This window comes from Narcine bancroftii, chromosome 13 (assembly GCF_036971445.1).
Source record: "Narcine bancroftii isolate sNarBan1 chromosome 13, sNarBan1.hap1, whole genome shotgun sequence".
Taxonomy (NCBI): Eukaryota; Metazoa; Chordata; class Chondrichthyes; order Torpediniformes; family Narcinidae; genus Narcine; species Narcine bancroftii.
The window spans coordinates 36,687,932-36,707,980 of NC_091481.1; the positions used below are offsets into that span (position 1 = coordinate 36,687,932).

The 20,049-nt window shown below is 40.2% G+C and overlaps 1 protein-coding gene across 2 annotated transcripts in view; it reads right to left on the reverse strand.

Annotated features, from left to right (window-relative positions):
* Nucleotides 1-7,634: 7,634 nt before the first annotated feature.
* fgd6 (FYVE, RhoGEF and PH domain containing 6) overlaps nt 7,635-20,049 on the reverse strand; it is a 150,410-nt gene continuing 137,995 nt past the window's right edge. Inside the window, exons 18-21 of one of the 2 annotated variants that reach the window (XM_069909429.1) lie at nt 17,876-18,006; nt 14,513-14,641; nt 11,685-11,836; nt 7,635-9,639 (exon numbers count right to left, since the gene is read on the reverse strand). In XM_069909429.1, coding sequence (XP_069765530.1) covers nt 9,603-9,639; nt 11,685-11,836; nt 14,513-14,641; nt 17,876-18,006 — 449 coding nt within the window. In that variant the 3' untranslated portion in view covers nt 7,635-9,602. The other variant, XM_069909430.1, reaches the window with a different exon arrangement.

The window sequence follows — 20,049 nt, forward strand, 5'->3', positions numbered from 1 at the left end:
CATGTAGAAAGGAATAAAACAAATTACCAATTACCAAAACTAATATTGACGTAAAATAAGTTACTCCCTTTTACAATAGATAACCTTTCCTTTAGAGAATGGGTGAAAAAAGGGATCAAAAGAATAGAAAATTGTTTTTCAGGAATTAGGTTATTATCCTTTGAACAAATGAAAGATAAATACAATATAACTCAAGATACAGTGCTGGCATATTACCAATTGAGATCCTACTTGAAGGACAAATTAGGAAGCAGTCTGAGTTTACCAGATGGAAGTAACTTTGAATATGTGATTACAGATAAAATGATAATCAAAAGATTTATAACAAATATGTATATTAAACTGCAAGAAAAGGAGAATGAGGAAACAAATGGTAAAACTAAACAAAAATGGGAACAAGATTTAAATATAAAGATAAAAAAGGAAACATGGGAGAAGTTATGTTCTGGAACGATGAGAAATACAATAAATATGAGGTTACGTATGATACAATATAACTGGATACACAGGCTATACATTACACCTCAAAAGTTAAATAAATGGGACCCAACAGTATCTGACAGATGTTTTCGATGTAAAAAAGAAATGGGAACAACAATTCATGCAATCTGGACATGTGAGAAAGTAGAAAAATTTTGGGAAGATCTAAACCAAATATTAAATAAAATTACAGAAAACAATATACCAAAAAACCCAGAGATCTTCCTTCTAAGTAACATAAAAAACAAAGAATTTGGAATTGATTTGGATAGTGCACAAAAAAGATTTGTTAAGATAGCTCTAGCTGTACCAAAAAAATGTATTATGTCAACCTGGAAATTGGAAGATAATTTGAAAATACAACAATGGTATATAGAAATGAATAAATGTATTCCATTAGAAAAAATAACATAGTTTAAGAAATAATATTGAAATATTTGAACAAATATGGGAGCCTTACATGAAACACAATAGAGAAAACCTACCGGGGACATTCATTACCTAAATTAACGAAAGGAGAAGGAAATGAAAAGAATTGACTCAGTGGAATTTCTTGTTTATTTTTATTGAATGACAACATTGTTTGACTGGTTTAATGTATCTTAGATTTTGTACTTTAAATGGATGGGTGGGGAGGTAGGGAGGGTGGGATGGGAGGAGGGGGGGGAGAAAATGGCACTGTATGTATTTGAAAAGGAAAGTATATGTATCATGGTCAATGTGGTTTATGGTGTGAAAAATAAAAAAATTTTTTAAAAAAAGTTGATTTTACTGTATTCAACTCCTTCCCCCTCTTTAAGAGTTCAAAACCTTTGTCTAGGTAAAAAAATATTTTTTGACCCTTGTATTCCAATGGTTTATTATCTTCTCTAATTTTATTCCTTGCCCATTCCAGTATATTTTCTCTTGTCGTATATCTCAAAAATTTTACTAAGATGGATCTTGGTTTTTGATGTGCCTGTGGTTTCGGAGCTAATGCTCTGTGTGCCCTTTCTATTTCCATTTCTTCCTTCATTTCTCTCATTCCCAAGACCTTCGGGATCCATCCTTTTATAAATTCCTTCATGTCTGTGCCTTCTTCACCCTCCTTCAGGCCCACTATTTTTATGTTTTTTCCCCTACTATAATTTTCCAACATATCAATTTTCTGAGATAACAACTCTTGTGTCTCTTTAATTTTTTTGTCACTTTCTTCCAATTTTTCTCTTAAGTCATTCACTTCCATTTCTACAGCCGTTTCCCGCTCTTCCACATTCTCTACTCTTTTCCCTATTTCTGTCATTACCAGTTCTAACCTTTGCATTTTATCTTCTGTTCTTTTCATTTTCCTTTTAATTGCATTAAATTCTAATGACAACCATTCTTTTAATGATCGCATTTGTTCTTCAAAAAAGACTTTATCTACATTCTGCTCATTAGATTTACCTTTTATTTCTCTTTGTCCATCAGTTTTACCTTCTATTTCTCTGTGATCTTGGTCTTCTACTGTGTCTGTGTTTGTGTCTTCTTCTCTTCTTTGTATCTGTGTCTCTTCTGTTTTTCCTGATGAGCTGCTTGTATCTCTGTCAGGCCTCTTCTTGCTGGGCCTCTTGTTGCTGTTCCTCCCCTCCTGGGCTGCTCGTCTGTTGTGCTTCCTGACGTTGGTCTTCTTGTCAATCTTCCCTCCGTCTGTCTTCCACGTCTGTTTCATCGCTCCTTCTTCTGTTGCCTTCCTCTTTCTCCAGCTGAGTACCCTGGTGTCGGGCATCTCTCAGCTGCTCGCTCTGTGACAGCCCGCTCCTCTGCTGAGCCCCCCTCCTGCCAGTGTCCTCTTTCTCCTCTGATTGCGCACTTTTGTTTGACTCCGAGAGCCATTTTTTGTAGTGCACCAGCTGGTGGGTCACGACTCTGTAGGGCAGGTTCTGACCTCGAGGGTCGGGCGCTCCTCGTCACCACAGTGTCCTGTTCCTTCCTCCAGGTAAGGCCTTCTTTCTTCTCTGGAGACTTTTTAACTTCTTTTTTCCAGCTGCTCTTACTTTCTTCTTCTTGGAAACCATATTCTTTCTCTTCTCTGTATCTTTATCTTCTATTTCTTGTACTTTATTTCTGTTCTGCTTTGGTTTTTCCCGACTTTTTTTTCTATTTTCCTGGAGAGGGCTGGTTTTCCCAAATGGCCACTACTCCATCACTTGACTCCTCTATCTCCAAATCATCTTGACGCAAAGATTCCGGTTGCAAAAATGTTTTACAGTCTTGACCCTCATCCCCTTCTTTAAGTCCAACAATCTTGATATTATTTTTTCCAAAATGTCTACTTTTTGCATTAACTGATTGTTCTTGGCAGCTGCTTCTGCTTGTGCTTTCTTCATTTGATCTTTAAGATTTTGAATCTCGAACTCACTTTCCGTTTAATTTTTCTATCCACTATTTCAAATCAAGTGTCCACCTGTTGTATGAATCCTTCCATCTTGTCACAATTCTTCCTTACTTCATCAGTTAACACTTCCATGAAGCTTCTGCACCTTTTTCTACTTTTTTCCTGCTTGTAGGTCATTCTTGTTCTTTCCTTTGCTTTTCCAGGTCTCCTGTTTGATCACTGGAGCTGTGGGAGTCTGGAATCTTTTTTTAAATTTCCTCCCTTTTTTTGTGCTCTGTGCATGCGCTGAGTCACTTCTTCACCCAATGTCGGCAGCCATTGTCGAGGGAGACCCTGTGCAGCAGCGTCCAAGGTCTCTCCAGCTTCTGGCCTCTCTTCCTTGCGGACAGCTCCAAGATCGTTTCTCAAGGTCGGCCCCTCTTCCTTTTCTTGTTCCATTTCCTGTACAGCTGTAAGTCCTTTATCTTTCTTTGGTGGCTTTGTTGAAGTCTTCTGCATGTTTTTTCTTATATTTTCTGTAACTTTTATAGCCTTACCATTTTTTCTCAACTTTTTCAAGGAGAGCAGGAATGATCAGTCTAACCCCACGTCATCACGTGGCGCGTCCCCTTCATGGAGAATTTATTGATTTCTAGTTATCATCCCACATATTTGTTCAATTTTTTATTTAAAAAATCTTATTTTCCTTCCAGCTTCTGTTGCCAATAAATATTTTCTGGGATCTGGAATGCTTCAGCCAAGACTTATTCAGTGCTCAATGCAGAGGCCAAGCATTTACTGGAGCAAATGTTTCACTTATGTTTTCACACTGTTTATCTCGATAATCATTTGAAATTTCAAATTGCTTTATTCAGTGGTTCAGTGGGCATAAGGCGCCACCTGGTCTGTTTCTGAGGTGAACTCAGGGGGCAAGGTTCGAAGAATACAAGCTGTAAATTAACAGGTGTGTGTGTATGCGTGCGTGCAGGTGAAATGTGGCACATTAGACCTTCTGGGTGGATAATAGGTATTGTTTTAATAGTTTCATTGTGTTTATAAAACAGTGAGATGATTGTTATTGCGTTTCTTCAATTGCAGTTTTTAATCCTGATAAAGACTAAAAATCATTTCAAACAAATTATTCCTCCAGACACGGCCAAATCACGCCATCTTCCACCTTAATAAAGTCTGAGCTGGAAATGACACCTGCTGATAAATTCCAGCATTTGTATCCTCAACCGTACGTGCAACACAACAGAGGGCTTGCCTCGGACCTCCACCCCTAAAATGATAAGAAGACAAAATGAACTGACCCAGTGTGTAAAAGTAGATGACACAATTTTCTTGTTTATTTTCATTGTGTGATGACATTGTTTAATGGTTTTATTGTATTGTATATGTTGAACGTTTAATGTATTTGGAGGGGAGTGGGAAGGGGGAGGGAAGGGAGGGGGAAAAAAGGGGAGAAAATGCCACTGTGTATATTTAAGACGGAAATGCTTATATGTATTTTGATTGATATGGTTCACAGTGTGAAAAAAAAATAAAAAAAAAAGAATGTTGTGAGAATATTAGTTTGAAACATTATCTCAGAAGGGACCAGCTCTCCTTGTGGAACTGTTGTGCTCTGCGGTCTGTAGTTAAATAAGAAAGTTTGCAGATGCTGGGGTAGATTGCAGTACACTGGATAAATTCAGCAGGAAATCCATAGGAAGAAAAGGGAACCAACATTTTGGGCCTGGGCTCTTCGTCAGGTACGTGGGTTGTGCACTACCTTTAATATTGTGTGTTGCACTCCAATATCTAAACCTGTTTATTGCTAGGAATAAGAAGTCATTAATCTGTACTGCTTAAGGCTCTAGGTATCCATGGAGAAGTTATAAATTGGATTCGTAAATGGCTGTGTCAGAGAAAACAGAGTGGTGGTTTACAATTGCTTCTCAGACTGGAGGCCTGTGACTAGTGGTGTGCCACAGGGATCCGTGTTGGGACCATTGTTGTCTATATCAATGATCTGAATAATAATATGGTCAATTAGATCACCTTGTTTGCTGATGACACAAAGATAGGAGGTGTTGTGGACAGCGAGGAAAATTTTCAAAGCTTGCAGAGGGATCTGGACCAACTGGGAAAACGGGCCAAAAAATGGCAGATGGAGTTTAAGTCAGGCAAGAGTGAGGTGTTGCAATTTGGAAGGGCAAACCAAGGTAGGACATACACAGTAAATGGTTGGACGCTGAGGAGTGCGGAGGAGCAGAGATCTGAGAATACAGATACATTGTTCCCTGAAGGTGGTGCTGCAAGTGGACAGGGTTGTAAAGAAAACTTCTGGCATCTTGGTCTTTATAAATCACTGCATTGAGTATAGGAGTTGGGATGTTATCTTAAAGTTGTTTAAGACATTGGCGAGGTCAAATTGTGTGCAGATCTGGTCGCCTAACTACAGGAAGGATGTTAATAAGATTGAAAGAGGGCAGAGATTTACTAGGATATTGAGTTAAAGGGGAAGATTGAACAAGTTAGGTCTTTATTTCTGGGAGCGAAGAAGGGTGAGGGGAGATTTGATAGAGATTTATAAGATTGAGAGGTATAGACAGAGTGGATGCGAGAAGCTTTTTCCACAGACTGGGGGAGATTACTATGCGAGGTCATAGTTTTAAGCTAAAAGGGTTTGGGGGAACATTAGGGGAAGGTTCTTCACTCAGAGAGTGGTGGGAGTGTGGAATGAGTTGGTACTGTGAATGCGGGCCCAATCTTGAGTTTTTAAATAAATTGGACAGATACATAGATGGGAGAAGTCACAATGAAGGGCTCAAGCCTGAAACGTCAGTGATGTATCTTTACCGTTGCTACATGAAGTCACAGACCTGCTGAGTTTTTCCAGGATTTGTGTGTTTTTCCCCTTAACCATGGTGTCAACAGAATCCTATATTTTACCAACTGAAAGATCTCGGTGGACTTTGGTACTCAGCAGCTTGCAAAGAAAAATAACTAAATTGGTGCTTTAAATGGGAGATGTAAACAAAGCGAGCTTAGTTGGACAAATCTTTGACAATAAATGAGCAAATTAGAAAATGTTTAAATATGTAGCAATTATGAAGAAGGTTCACCGGCGGCTATGTTTTGTGAGGAGTTTGTGGAGATTCGGCATGTCACTGAAGACTTTCAAAAACCTACAGTTGTATGGTGGAGAGGATTCTGGCTGGTTGTCTCCCTTTCTGATACAGAGGGGCCAGCACTCAGGACAAGTCAGAGGGTTGTAACTCGACCTCTGACATCACAGGCATCAGACTTCACTCCATCGAGAACTTCTACATGAGGCGGGGTCTTAAAAAAAAAGCAGCCTGTATCCTCAAGGACCCCCACCCCCCAGGCCTCCTTCACTCTGCCACCATGTGGGAAAAGGTACAGGAGTCTAAAGACTCAACAGCACAGGGACAACTTCTTCCCCGCTGCCATCAGATTCCTGAATGAACAATGAACTAGACACTGCCTCACTTTAACCTTTCGTGCACAATTTTCATTGAATTTTTGTAAGGTGGTTTTTATGAAGGTTTTCACTAATCATGCTGCTGTGAAACAAATTTTGTGACTTGTTCATGACAATAAATTCTGATTCTTTTATTAAAAACCGTGTTTTGGTGAAGCAGCAGAGCTTAAGCGGGGGCGGGGGAGGTAGAGGGAAGGGGCAAAGGCAGGTCGTATTTGATAAATCTCCCTCATATATTACCTTTCAACTCATGGGGTTCATCTTTTCAAAGGGTTTAAAGTTGTACAATGTTCTCTCAGTGAAAGGTCAGTGATGATGGTGATTGAAGAGCTGTTCACTTTTGCAGGATGAATCTGTGCCCTTTGGCCAGGATGTTGCACACAGGAACCTTTCAACCCACCCACAAAGCAGCAGGAGACTGTGGTTCGCCTCGGGCAGGAACCACTGGGTGGGACTGAAGATTTTACAGGCAGTGGGCAAGGCACACTTACGGGCTTGAAGATTCTGGAGGAGAGAGGCAATTGAGTACTGTCCATGATGATAATATGGAGGCAGTCAGCAACTGGAAAGTGGAGGGGAAATTTGAGTGAGCCTAGAGGGCAAGATGAAGGAGGGAGCTGAGAGGGAAGGTGGCTGATGGAGAAAGGAGTTGAGAGTCACTGACAGGAGAGGGTCAGAGGTGCAGACCATAAGTAAAAGGCAGTGGATGAGGATAGGGGGACTAAGGTAAATGGTGTGGGCAGAAGCATGTGTGTCCATGAGGGTGCTTAGAGTATGTGTATGTATCCTTGTAATCATGTGCCAAGGCTGTAGCTCCAGTCACTGGATCTTGCTGTCAAGTTTTATATAGCAGCTGCCACATAAAGAGATCCACATTCAAAGAATGCACAGACATCTTCTCAAAGAGTTTTGTTGGAGGTGATGTAGCTGGGGACAAGGATTTTGACACGAGTTCACTGGCACTGATCTGCTGCTCTGGATTTGGAAGTTTTGGTAGAGATAGCATTCAGAGTACTTCTGCAGCGCCTGCTGTGGGGTTGTTCACAACTCCAAACTCTACAGGAGGCTGCGAACTTTGCTGCCCTGCAACTGAGATCTCAACCCCTTCACCTTGTAGTCTTCAAACACATTTCCTCATTTGTCTATGACACTGGCATCTTCCCAAATGAAAAGAACTTGCCAGGTAGGTTTTGTTCACTAACAGTATAAACCCATGATGTATTGAATGTTACAGAGCCATAAAGCACTACAGCATGGTACAGGCCCTCCGGCCCTCGATGTTGTGCCGACCTCAATATTCCTTAAAAAAATACGAGAGTAAACCACTAATTACATTTAAGTAGCACCTTTATTGTAGAAAAATGTCCAAGGCACATAATCAGAAACTAAGTATAGAAAAGATAGATTACATCTAAATTCTGATTTTATTGGACAGGCTCAAACTAATACAAGACAAATTTCTATATTTTTCTTCACACAGTGATCAGAACATGGAATGGACTTTCAGGCAATATTATTAAGGCAAATACCCTAGATTAAACTTGTCATTGTATTTTACTAAATTATACTCTTAGCAACTGAAAGGTTGCAGACAAATGTGACATTTGATACACAAAATATCTTATAAAATGCAAATGAGATGAAGAATTCGTTTTCAAATTTATTTCTGCAAGCAGCAATGGTCAATCCTTCTTCAAAAGTCCATTTTCTTCTGAAGAACCTTCAGTTTAACACCTCAATCACAAGATGGGATCTTCCTGAAAGTGCTCCTCCAGCCATGTTACTCGTCAGCCTAAATTCTGTGCTCACGTTTTCAGAGGGGGACTGGAACACGTTGAACAGGTGCCTTGGGGAAAAGGGTCCTTCCAACCCTGCAAACCCTCAGGACTGGTGGAAACCCTCAGGATTGGTGGAAACCTGCAAATCCACAATGAAGCAATATCAAACCTTACAAAGTGGAAGTGCTGGTCTGTCATCGGGAAGCCCAGATTTAGTGCTTTGTACAGCTTTGTACAACTCTGGAAAATGTTTGGATTGTCAATTCCTTCGTCCACCAAAAGATGAAATCTTTCCAGATTTCACCTGCCCTTCTAAATTAAAACATTAATTTATATTCAACATTTCCCACATTTATAAAAATTTAGTATTTAAAACAGAGTATTTTACTTAAATTGGCACTTTGAATACTATCTGATGTGTTGTTCCACAAAGAATCATTTCTTATTACAATACAGTTAAATAAATACATAAATCTAACTCATGCCTGCATGTTTAAATCCTTGTCAAACTATTTTACCTTAAATATTTTACAAACACCACATATTAAATAAGGCAAAATAGAATAAAATATACAGGAAAATTTGAGTGTCATAAAACAAGTTTTTTGACAATTAAAATGTGGATTTTAATATACTTGGTAAATCACAAGAATGTAACATGAATTGATTTTAATGCTACTACACATTCATGTATTCGTCCAAAAATTATTCCACTCACATTTTATAACACATTACATCAACACCCATGTTAAAAGTGTTCACTTTTCCAGCAACAGGCCTCCAAGCTAGTTTAGTTGCCAAGTTCTCTCTTCTTTCCTTTGGATCAGCATCTCCCACAGATTACAGCTCATCCATATATCACCAGATCCTCACTTTTTGTCTGTTGCTATAAGAACTCAGTTCTTTTCAAGTGTGAAGCACCATAATCCAGTCCAATGCCTTTATTTACATCCTTGCAGATGAACTCTGAGTTGCATAGCCAATGTTCAGGAATTTAAGCAGATCTTAGAAGCACCGAGGCCAAAGTGAACCCAGATGAAATCTGGCAGCAGTTCCACACCGTGTCTTGATGAAGTCATCAGGAATTGCAAATGGTAGTCCCAAATGTCATGTCATCTATACTTCATGATAATAAATCTTTGATCTTCATGGTTTTATATTTCAAGGTTCTGACACACTTTGGAATTGTAGCACAGAAATAGACCATGGCTTAAGTCACAAAAATTTCTGGCTAACAATCTACAAAATATGTAGCCAGACCAATGAAACGTCTCATGTAGAAAATTGCAATGGCCATTTTCTTCTTAAGGGCCAGATTTCAGAGGACAAAGGGCAGAGTGATGGGTTGAATTTTTGCCATTCATTCTGCAATCTGAGATGAATCTTTATTAATAGGTGCGAGTTTCAGTATCTTGGTGAGTTTTCTTTGAAACATCAGCACCGTAATCCAATGCCCGAGTTTAGTGCAGTTTTTTTTATTTCTTGAAGCCCTTCCACCATTCGAGTGCCCAGTTTGTTGTTAAAGCACAGTAGCTTCTTGGAAAACCTCCACCCACCTGTCGAGGAATTACATTGCAAAGTACTTTAACTTTCATGTCTCACAGAACCCCATGTACAAAATTGTTCATCTCAGTTATGTAAAGAGGAATATGTTAAGAAAAATGATTCTCCACTGCCTCGCCCCTGGGGAATAAAACGTTGGGAGATGTACGTTACAAAAAGCCACTCCAATTTCATAGTGGCTAAACCAACTTTTGGATTTGACGTGGAATAAGGTATTCCTTGCCTTTCTTTTCAGTCGCTTACTCAGTTTAGTTGAATATTCTGCCATCAAATATGGAAGTTGTATGGGGGCAGGGGAAGAGAACAGCTTTGAGGGTACTGGGACAATCTGAGTTTATCCTCTGACAGCATCTAAAGGAATTCACCATACACATTGACTAGCTCAACTGAGAATGATTTGCAACCTGGAAAAACTCTCCTGCTTACTTTTCCTACTCTCTTCCTGTTCATAGATTTGTAGAAACTATATTATTTTATACTTGGTTTACGCTCCTGTTTGGCTCCGAATCATGGTCACCTATGGCTCCTAGAACGCTTCCATCAGCGCTGTCTCCACTCCATCCTCAACATTCATTGGAGTGACTTCATCACCAACATCGAAGTACTCGAGCTGGCAGAGTCCACAAACATCGAATCCACGCTGCTGAAGACCCAACTGCGCTGGGTGGGTCATGTCTCCAGAATGGAGGACCATCGCCTTCCCAAGATCGTGTTCTATGGCGAGCTCTCCACTGGCCACCGAGACAGAGGTGCACCAAAGAAGAGGTACAAGGACTGCCTAAAGAAATCTCTTGGTGCCTGCCACATTGACCACCGCCAGTGGGCTGATATCGCCTCAAACCGTGCATCATGGCGCCTCACAGTTCAGCGGGCAGCAACCTCCTTTGAAGAAGACCGCAGAGCCCACCTCACTGACAAAAGACAAAGGAGAAAAAACCCAACACCCAACCCCAACCAACCAATTTTCCCTTGAAACCGTGCCTGTCTGTCCCGCATCGGACTTGTCAGTCACCAACGAGCCTGCAGCAGACGTGGACATACCCCTCCATAAATCTTCGTCCGCGAAGCCAAGCCAAAGAAGAAAGAAGTTTAAGCTATTTTCCCCTTTTTCTTAGTTCACTTTGTCCAGATTTCAATCCCCTTTCTCGGGCTTTCTAAAGAGTGTGAGGAGATTTGGCATGTGTTTGAATACTCTTATCAAACTGGTCCACTGTGGAAAATATTCTTACTGGCTGCATAGTAGCCTGGTATGGGCATTCAAATGGCTATCACATCTATATGAGGTGCTGCCTCAAGAAGGCAGCCAACATCATAAAGTACCCTCATCAGCCTGGTCACGACCTCTCCTCACTGTTGCCTTTAGACAAAAGGTACAGGAGCCCGACAAGACAAGTAAAATACTGCTCCATCTAGCATTTCAACTTCAGGTGGAAGGTGTGAAACGTCACCCATTTCCATGGCCACAGATGTTGCATGACGCACACCTGACTGGCATGTGCAGCACAGAAATGAATTCTCTTGGCTCTTCACATCCACGTCAACAGTGAAGCCCACCTACACAGATCCATTTGCCTGCATTGGCCTGTATCCCCCTCTGCCTTTCTCGAGTACCCACTCCAATATCTTTTAAACATTGTAATTGTATCACTGTTCATCACCTCTACTGCCAGCTTGTTTCAGATATCCACCAATCTGTGTGGAGAAACCTACGCCTCAGATCTGCTTTAAATTTTTTTGCTCTCATTTTAGGCCTGCGCCCTCTTGTTCTAGGCTCCCTGCCCTGGAAGAAACAGTCTTTATATCCATTCTATACCTCTCATCATTTTATAATCCTCAGCCCCCCCCCACCAGTGCAGTGAGAATAAACCTAGCCAGTATCATCTCTCTTGTTACTTTAACCTTCTGTCCTGATCCTCCCCTGCGCCATTCAACAGGCTGTGGTGTGGTGACCCGGACTGAACACTCCATGGAGCTTCATTGATGCTTACTTTTGATTTGCAGCTTGACTGCTTTGCATTTCCAGCTTCTTTTTACTCACCTTCGGGCAGAATGAGGATCATCTGCTTTAAACACATAGAACAGAGTTCTTTTATGAAACAATTGAAAAATCACTTTGAGCTCTGAAAGGTCATCTTGCACTTCTGAGACGGTGAATCCAAGTAACGGTTGGCTCTCCAATGCGGCCACATCCTTTTTTGAAATAAACATCAGAAATAGAGCTTGAAATGATTTTCAATATGTGACACACATTAAGTAATGTTACCATCAGAAACTTTACTATAACTAATCTGAGGTTTTGTTTTGTGTAATGAATAGGCGTATGCATGGTATTCTAAATCCCCGAAAGAAGATTTAAATCCACATTTCATTCATTTTCATCTCTCACATCCTTCACACCACCACATCTGATCTAATATTGCATAGCAATGAATGTGCAGCCTTTACCTGTGCTAGAACCACTAGCTTGCGGGGTTATCTTAGCCAACCTGGACTAGAGTTGTCCTACCCATTTCAAACTCTAGGGAGAAGTTCAAACGTGGTCCTTTCAGAGTTTTAACCTCACTGCTTCTTCCCATCCCTCTTTGCCTTGTTGGAATAAAATTAACAAATAATAGGTAACCCATAAGTCATCACCTCCAAATGCTGAATGTATAGGAAGTTACCCAATCACTGTGCAACACGAATGAACTTCGCCTGCCAACACAATATCGGATTTAGCAAGTTCACGACAGTGCCACTATGAGACTGGCAGCAGCGTGGAAATTTCACCAATTCATGTCTAACTGGGAGCAGGCTTTTCTCACCTTTCCGGTCGGTACACACTCTGGTTCCTGAAATGTGATGTTAATTGGTGCACCACCCTGTGGATATTGCTAGAAACTGGCAGGATAATATACCAGTTTCTGACAGGACTCCCACCACCCTGGTCTCAACCTCTTCTCACTGCTGCATTCAGGGAAAAGGTGCAGAAGCCTTAAACAGTTTTTCCCCAGCCGTTATCATACTTGAACTTGCCTGTTGATACATTAATCGTAGACTGCTCCGACACGACAAAAGAACTGTCTGCATTATTGCAAGTCACTTGTTTTGGCACTGGATTATTTTGAATATTTACTATCTATCCTATGTGTTCACTGGTTCTTTTTAATTTAAATCAGTTAATCTAATATCAGTTATTCTTTACAAGTACCTGTTCAGTAGCAGCAAGTAAGAATTTTGGTGCTTGTCTACATTGTACAATGCGCATGACAATAAACTCATCATCATCAAAGATGCAGTTAAATGTAATAGGAACACAGTTAACACTTTGCCTTATTGCTAAACAGCTTCTATTCAGAAACATCAAAATGTGTGAAGGTGCCAGCTCTTGAGAATGAGAGAGACTGAAGGCTTTAGGAGTTTGGTGTATGGGGTATGGTGGGGCAGGTAAATTCAGGGATTATCAGGTGTGACGGAATATATATATGTTTTTGGGAGATAAATTGGGGCAGGGTTTGTTAGTGTAGGTTACATACAAACACTTTAAAATAGATCTTATTTAAAATACTGGAGCTCTGCTCATGCTAGACATGTTGGGGCCAAGAGCCTTTGCAAAAGGTTTGGAGAGTGCTCAAAGACTTCACTAATGGATTGCTGTTTACAAAAAGGCAACAGATGAAAGAGCTTGTCAGAGCCACAGACAGTCTGGAGGGGAACTTGCTGTTCTAAGAGGGTCGTGTGGTTTTGCAAGCAGAGAGAGTCAAACAGGCTTTCTCTCAGAGAGATACACAGAGATCATTTCTACAGTGTTACAGTTAGCCACAGCAGCTGGGACTGGAACAGGACAAGCTGGCAGGCTTGTGGAAAACCCCATTTGGAAGACGGGTTGTGAGTGCTTAGTTCAGCCTGGTCAAAGCCCTTGTGGTTCATGCAAGAGGAGAGGACTGGCTGTCTAATGTTTCACTTGGAATAAGGGAAACGAAAAGGAACACTGTGGTGACCTGAAAGAAAGAGGTTTATCATCTGGAGAACCCTGAGGGGCCAAGTTTTGTCAGCAAGACACTGGAGTGGCTGATTAAAAAGGAATCAGTTGTGGATGTCCTGGAACAACAAATCTCTCTATGAAAACCAACAAGTTCCTTCCTGGGCGGTAACCATTTACCTTTCAAGCATCGAAGCCTGGTGAACTTTATAAATGTTAAATTCTGTGCACAGTATAAGGATTGTCTGCAACCAATGAATGAGGTGAGATTGGACTGTGAATCAAAGAACTTTTCTGAACTTATATACACACACACACACACACACACACACAAACACACACATATTACACACATGTGCGCTTCAAATTAGAAGGGTATTAGGTTAGTTAAGTCAATAGAGATAAGTTAAAGTTTGATCCTGTTTTCATGTTTAAAGATAATTAAAAGCAACTTTTGTTTAAGTAACCATTTGTCTTGGTGAATATCTATTGCTGCTGGGTTTTGGGGTTCTCTGAGCTTGTAACCCAGGAGGCTTGAAATAGAACAGTATAGACAATGTGGAAGGTTGGAGGGCAGCAAAGGTAAGTAAGATTAACGAGAATGGGCAAAATGCTTGTACATTTCAAATTGCAGCCAATGTAAAGAACTGCATGTGAATGGATGATGATATCTCTCAGAGGATGTGGAGGATAAATAAGAAGAGGAAATTAATTGGAGGCACCCAAGTTATCTTTCTTATGACAAGAGTTCAAGTTTAATGGGAGGTCAAGGAAGATGATGATGCTGGAAGAGAATGCTAATACTGGAAATTTACAAATAATTACTGCACATTAATTCTTTGGCTTACAGTTATAGAACTTCAATTGGCAAACTGTTATCCATTCTATTGTATATTCAACCGTACCTCACTGGCAGCGTAAGTATACAACACTTTCTCCTGAATGACAAACCAGAGCCGTTTCCATGGTTTCTTAATACCCTTTGACCTATACAGATAGCCACTCATAGACGAGGCTCCAGTATTGGCTGAGACCTGAAAAACAGTAGTGTGCAGTTTAAAAGAAAATGTACGGATTCTACGTCGACTGCCTTTCACTTCCCATGGATACTGTGTGACCTGCTGAGTTTCTCCAGCACTTTTGTGTAATGTGCAGTTTAAAGTCTCCTTTAATATTTGTGCCTTTGAAGGGACTGAGTTTGCAGTTCCAACAATGATGCTGAGAAACCAGAATTGTAGGGAAGGTGAAGATTTTTCTTCAGAATTGGGAATACTCATTGCCAGAAACTGTCAAAGTCAGTGTTGAGAGAGACTGGGCTCTCATGTGCCTTGTCAGAGATGAGGTGCTAATCCTTGATCTTGCTCAGGCCTAACTAGGAGTATCTGCCTCTGTTTATCTGAGATTTTTGGCTTCAAGTCTGGGTCTGAGCCCATCATCCTTCCAAATCTTGCCTCATCTCATTCTTGGAGAGTCTAACGTCCAGAACAGCCCACTTTCCAAAATCTATTCCAATGTTTCAACAATGCTCAGCATATCATCCCAGGAATCATTTCCTCTTAGTTCAGCTGTTTCCCACTTTTTTTTGGTCTCATCTCTTCCTCTCCCTCTTCTCCAACAATTGAGGAAAATCTCATGGATGTTTGTCACTAAAACCATGCCCATCAAAGTCGTCACCTTTGCTGCTTCCCTCCATTTCTCTTGTTAGTAGGGTCACATTTCATTTAAGGTTTGTTTCCGCTCACCCTTCCAACTGTCAACCCCACCACCCCCCCACCCCAAAACCATCTCCTGCTCAAAAAAGCCCTTAAAGTATTCATGTTTCTTCAACTAAATCGATTGACATTTGGCAATTGAGTCTTCAGTTAAGCACTAGAAATGCCTTGTCAAGCATTAATTTCCCTTTCAAAAGGCACCCTCTGATTAAGCTTCTTATCATCTGCATGAATGTCTCACGACATGGTTTGGACTTCAATCTTAGAGCAGTGGCTCCTATGATACACCGTTGGGTGATGGATCAGATTAGAAATAAAACATGATTAGATGGTCATAACACAAATAGGAAAGATGTTTGCAACTTTAACAAAATGTTGCATGTTTTAAAACCCATTCTTCTCCCTCCTTCCACTCTAGCATGAACTAGTGTGGATTCTTGTTCGTATGCTGTTAATATTCTGTGAAAGTGTGAATTTTAAAAGTCTCATAAGAGGATACAAAAAGTGGACGTATGAGTGACTCAAGTGGAATCAAAGGAAATGTGAGAGAATAAAACAAAATAACATGCTGATCGCAGCTCCATGGACTCACAGAACATAGAACATTACAGCACAGTACAGGCCCTTCGGCCCACAACGTTGTGCTGACTTATGTAAACCTGCTCCACAACTTTCCTCCACTCACCTTGAACAGATGTCCTGCTGTAGAAACTTATGCAACATCTATAGAAAGTAAAGGGTGACCAATGTTCAGGCCTGAGCCCTTCGTCAATTATTCGCAAAAAGAAGGTAGAAGCCGAAATAAGAAGCTGGTCGGTGGGTGGGGGGCAGGAGAGGAGAGAAGCGATGAAAGGGGAGGGGGAGGACACAGGCTAAGAGGTAGATATGTGTGGGAGGGTAACAAATAAAAAATCTGAGAAGTGAAAATGATGTCAAGAGACTCCAGAAGGAAATAGCGAGGTTAAGTCGAAGCTCCAGAGGGAAATAGCGAGGTTAAGTTGAGACTCCAGAGGGAAATAGCGAGGTTAAGTCGAAGCTCCAGAGGGAAATAGCGAGGTTAAGTCGAGACTCCAGAGGGAAATAGCGAGGTTAAGTCGAAGCTCCAGAGGGAAATAGCGAGGTTAAGTCGAGACTCCAGAGGGAAATAGCGAGGTTAAGTCGAAGCTCCAGAGGGAAATAGCGAGGTTAAGTCGAGACTCCAGAGGGAAATAGCGAGGTTAAGTCGAGACTCCAGAGGGAAATAGCGAGGTTAAGTCGAGACTCCAGAGGGAAATAGCGAGGTTAAGTCGAGACTCCAGAGGGAAATAGCGAGGTTAAGTCGAGACTCCAGAGGGAAATAGCGAGGTTAAGTCGAGACTCCAGAGGGAAATAGCGAGGTTAAGTCGAAGCTCCAGAGGGAAATAGCGAGGTTAAGTCGGGACACCAAAGGGAAATAGCTGGGTTAAGTTGAGACTCCAGAGGGAAATGGCTAGGTTAAGTGAACGGGCAAAGAGCTGCTAAAAGGTGTAGATCATTGGAAAATTACCAGTTTTTGAAGAGAAATATGTTGTCCAGCCGTGAATGGTTGCAGAGATCTGGATAGCCAAGAGCTTACTTGCAAAAGACTACATGCAGGAAGAACAAATGAAAAGGCATTGCAAACAGACCATTGCCTTGATTAAGGGTTCAAACACAGAATGTTGACTGACCACTTCTACCCATGGATGCTATCTGACTTGCTGAGTTCCTCCAGCAATTCTTTGCTTAAAGTTCCAGCTTCTGCAGCCTTTGTCATTCTCTGGAATATTTTCATTCATTGCCAGTGGAATTGAATACAAATGTAGAGAAGTTGTGCTTCAGTTATAAAGGGGACCTGTGAGATTCCCCTCCCTCCCCACCTCTGGAATTTGTATTGTTTTTCTTTATTTACGCAAGAATATAGATGCTTTTGAACTAGTTCAGAGGAGGTTTGCTTGAGTGATTCTGAGAATGGGTAGCAAAAGGGCTGGACAAGCTGGACGTGTTTGTTGGAACTTAAACGATCCAGAGGAGACCTGATCGAAATAACCATATTTGGGATCCTGATAGGGTAGATGTGGAGAGAATCCTTCCTCTAATCAGGAGATCAGAAACTTAGGGTCACTTTTATAAAATAAGGGGTAAATCACTTAGACAGTAGAAGTGAAATTTTATTTTTCTCTTGGAGGGTTACAAAGTTTTGGAACTCTGTTCTTTAAAGGGAAGGAAAGATTTTTGATCAGCAAAGGAGCGAAAAGTTACCAGAGGTAAGCAGGGAAGTCAGGCCACCGTCAGATCAGCCACGATGGAAACTGAATGACAGATCAGGTTGAGGGCTGGGTGGTCACTTCAAATATTGTATTTCATTCATTTCTTCTATGTTTTGACAACTGAAATATCCAGGTTCCTTTGCTTACTGCCACAGAAGTATGGCTGGGAAAGCACGCTCTTCATTAGCAAGGGGACCAAACCATTTATACCTGGCCAGTTGTCTTGCTGTTTGCTAAAGTATGATTCAGTGTGAAGAATGATGAGATTGTTGATGAATCTCCCACTTACTTCTTTCAACGCTGCTGGAATTTTCTTGTGCTTGCGTCCTGAAGAATGCTGAATACTGTGAAGAACTGAGGTGAGGGCACTTGAGGATTTATGAGTTGGAGACATTATCTTTATATCAGATGATTGTACTTCTGATTGTGAAGAAAAAAAGATACTTAAAAAAAGTCATTATAAGAAGTAAAAACAGCTACTTTATTCTTACCATAATTTATGTGGTCTACGCATGATAGGTGAACACCACATATCGCATTTCCCCAGAACGAAATAGACACTTGCATTCTGTCTAAGAATAGCAAAATGAAATCAGATTTATCAGATAAATGTTTGAGATATGGTGAAGAAAGAGGAACCTTTTGCACTCTGTTTGGTCATGTTCTAAAGTTATAACTTTTTGGATAAATTTAGGAAAATTTTGGAACAGATTACTGGGATTGTTATTCCACAAAATCCAGATTTATTTTTGTTGAGGAATATAGAAAGAACAAGACCCGAATTAAAACTATCATTTTATCAATCTAGGTTTATTAAAATAGCATTAGCAATGGCAAGGAAGTGTACTGCAGTGACTTGGAAATTTGGGCATGCAAAGATGGCCCTCGGAAATTCAAAGTTGTATACCCTTGGAGAAAATCACATACAATTTGAAAAATAAATATTCAACCTTGGAGCCCGTATATGCAAAGTTTAAGGCTAAATATGTAAAAATGTACTTACAGCCTCTTATAATCTTCTTCCCTAAAGTTGATTAATATAAATACTGTAAGATAATACAAGTTTATCTCTTCTGATTTATGTTTCAGATATCATAAAGAAGTTGGTTCTTTTTATACATTCTACTTGGTTATGTGAGACGGTGAAACCTTTTTGGGTTAGATTTAAGGAACTTTAGAAGCTATTTTTAAATTGAAAATTTCACTTGACCCTTTGGTATTTTTATTGGGTTTTATTAAGAAATTGAGCTTGGAGTTAAAATTAATAGATTTCAAATTGATTTTTGGAGATTGGCTTTAGCTGTGGCTAAAAAATGTTTTGCAATTATTTGGAAAAATGAAATGAATTTGAGTATTCAGAGATGGCATTTGGAAATGAGATCTTGTATCCCGTTGGAAAATATAACATATAATTTGTGTAATAATTATTTGTTTTTTGTTAAAACTCGGAGCTCGTGTTTGGAATATATGGGGTTGAATTATTAATCTATTTCCCACACATTGATGGTGTTGCTATGAACCAGGGCAAATAACCAAAGAGTTTTACGCCACGTGATCTCCTCTTCATTTTTTCTCTCCTTTTTCTTTTGGGGTAGTTTAGAGGGGGGTTCGGAGGTTGTAAGGGGTGTAATTTATAAAAATATCATGTATGTATTATGTTTTTTCATTTGTATCTTTACTGTATGACTTATCATTATTAATAAATAAATAAATAGCATTACTGTAAGATTCCAGGGTGTGAGCTAATCTTTTGTACAATCCACATTGACAATACCTATTCTTACTCTTTTTACATAATTTTTTATGTAACTATATATTGTATCTAATGTCATAATTATCCTTATAGTATTTGGGGATAAGAGGGAGGGGAGGGCGGGTAAGGGGGAGGGGTTAATACCATGTAACTATTGTAACTTTCAAACTCTGTATAATTATAAGTACATAGATGAAAACTTTTAAAATAAAATCTTAAAAACAAAAGCAACTCAAGCCAAGTATTATAAGAGAATTGTTAGTAGTCCTATACATTTTGGACAACGGGTTAGTGGACAAAATGCTGCTGAATCAATGACAAGGCTATCACCTTTTTAAATTAAAATTTTCAAAAAGTTTAGAGATACAGCACAGTGTAATAGGCCCTTCCTGCCCACAAGGCCCGTGCTACCCAATTACATCCAAATGACCTGCAACTCCCAATACGTTTTCAAAGGCAGAGGTAACTGTGGCAGACGGAGGAAACCCACAGAGACACGGAGAATGTACAAACTCCATACAGACAGCACCGGATTCAAGCCCAGGTCACTGGTGCGATAACAGTGTTGCGCTAACCATGCCGCCCTTATGCAGGCTTCTTTGAGACAGAATCATAGACTGTAGAGACAGGCTCCATTCTATCCACGTTTCTATCTAATTTTCCAGAACTCCATTTTTACTCCATGTTTAAACAGTTCACATTTCAAAAAA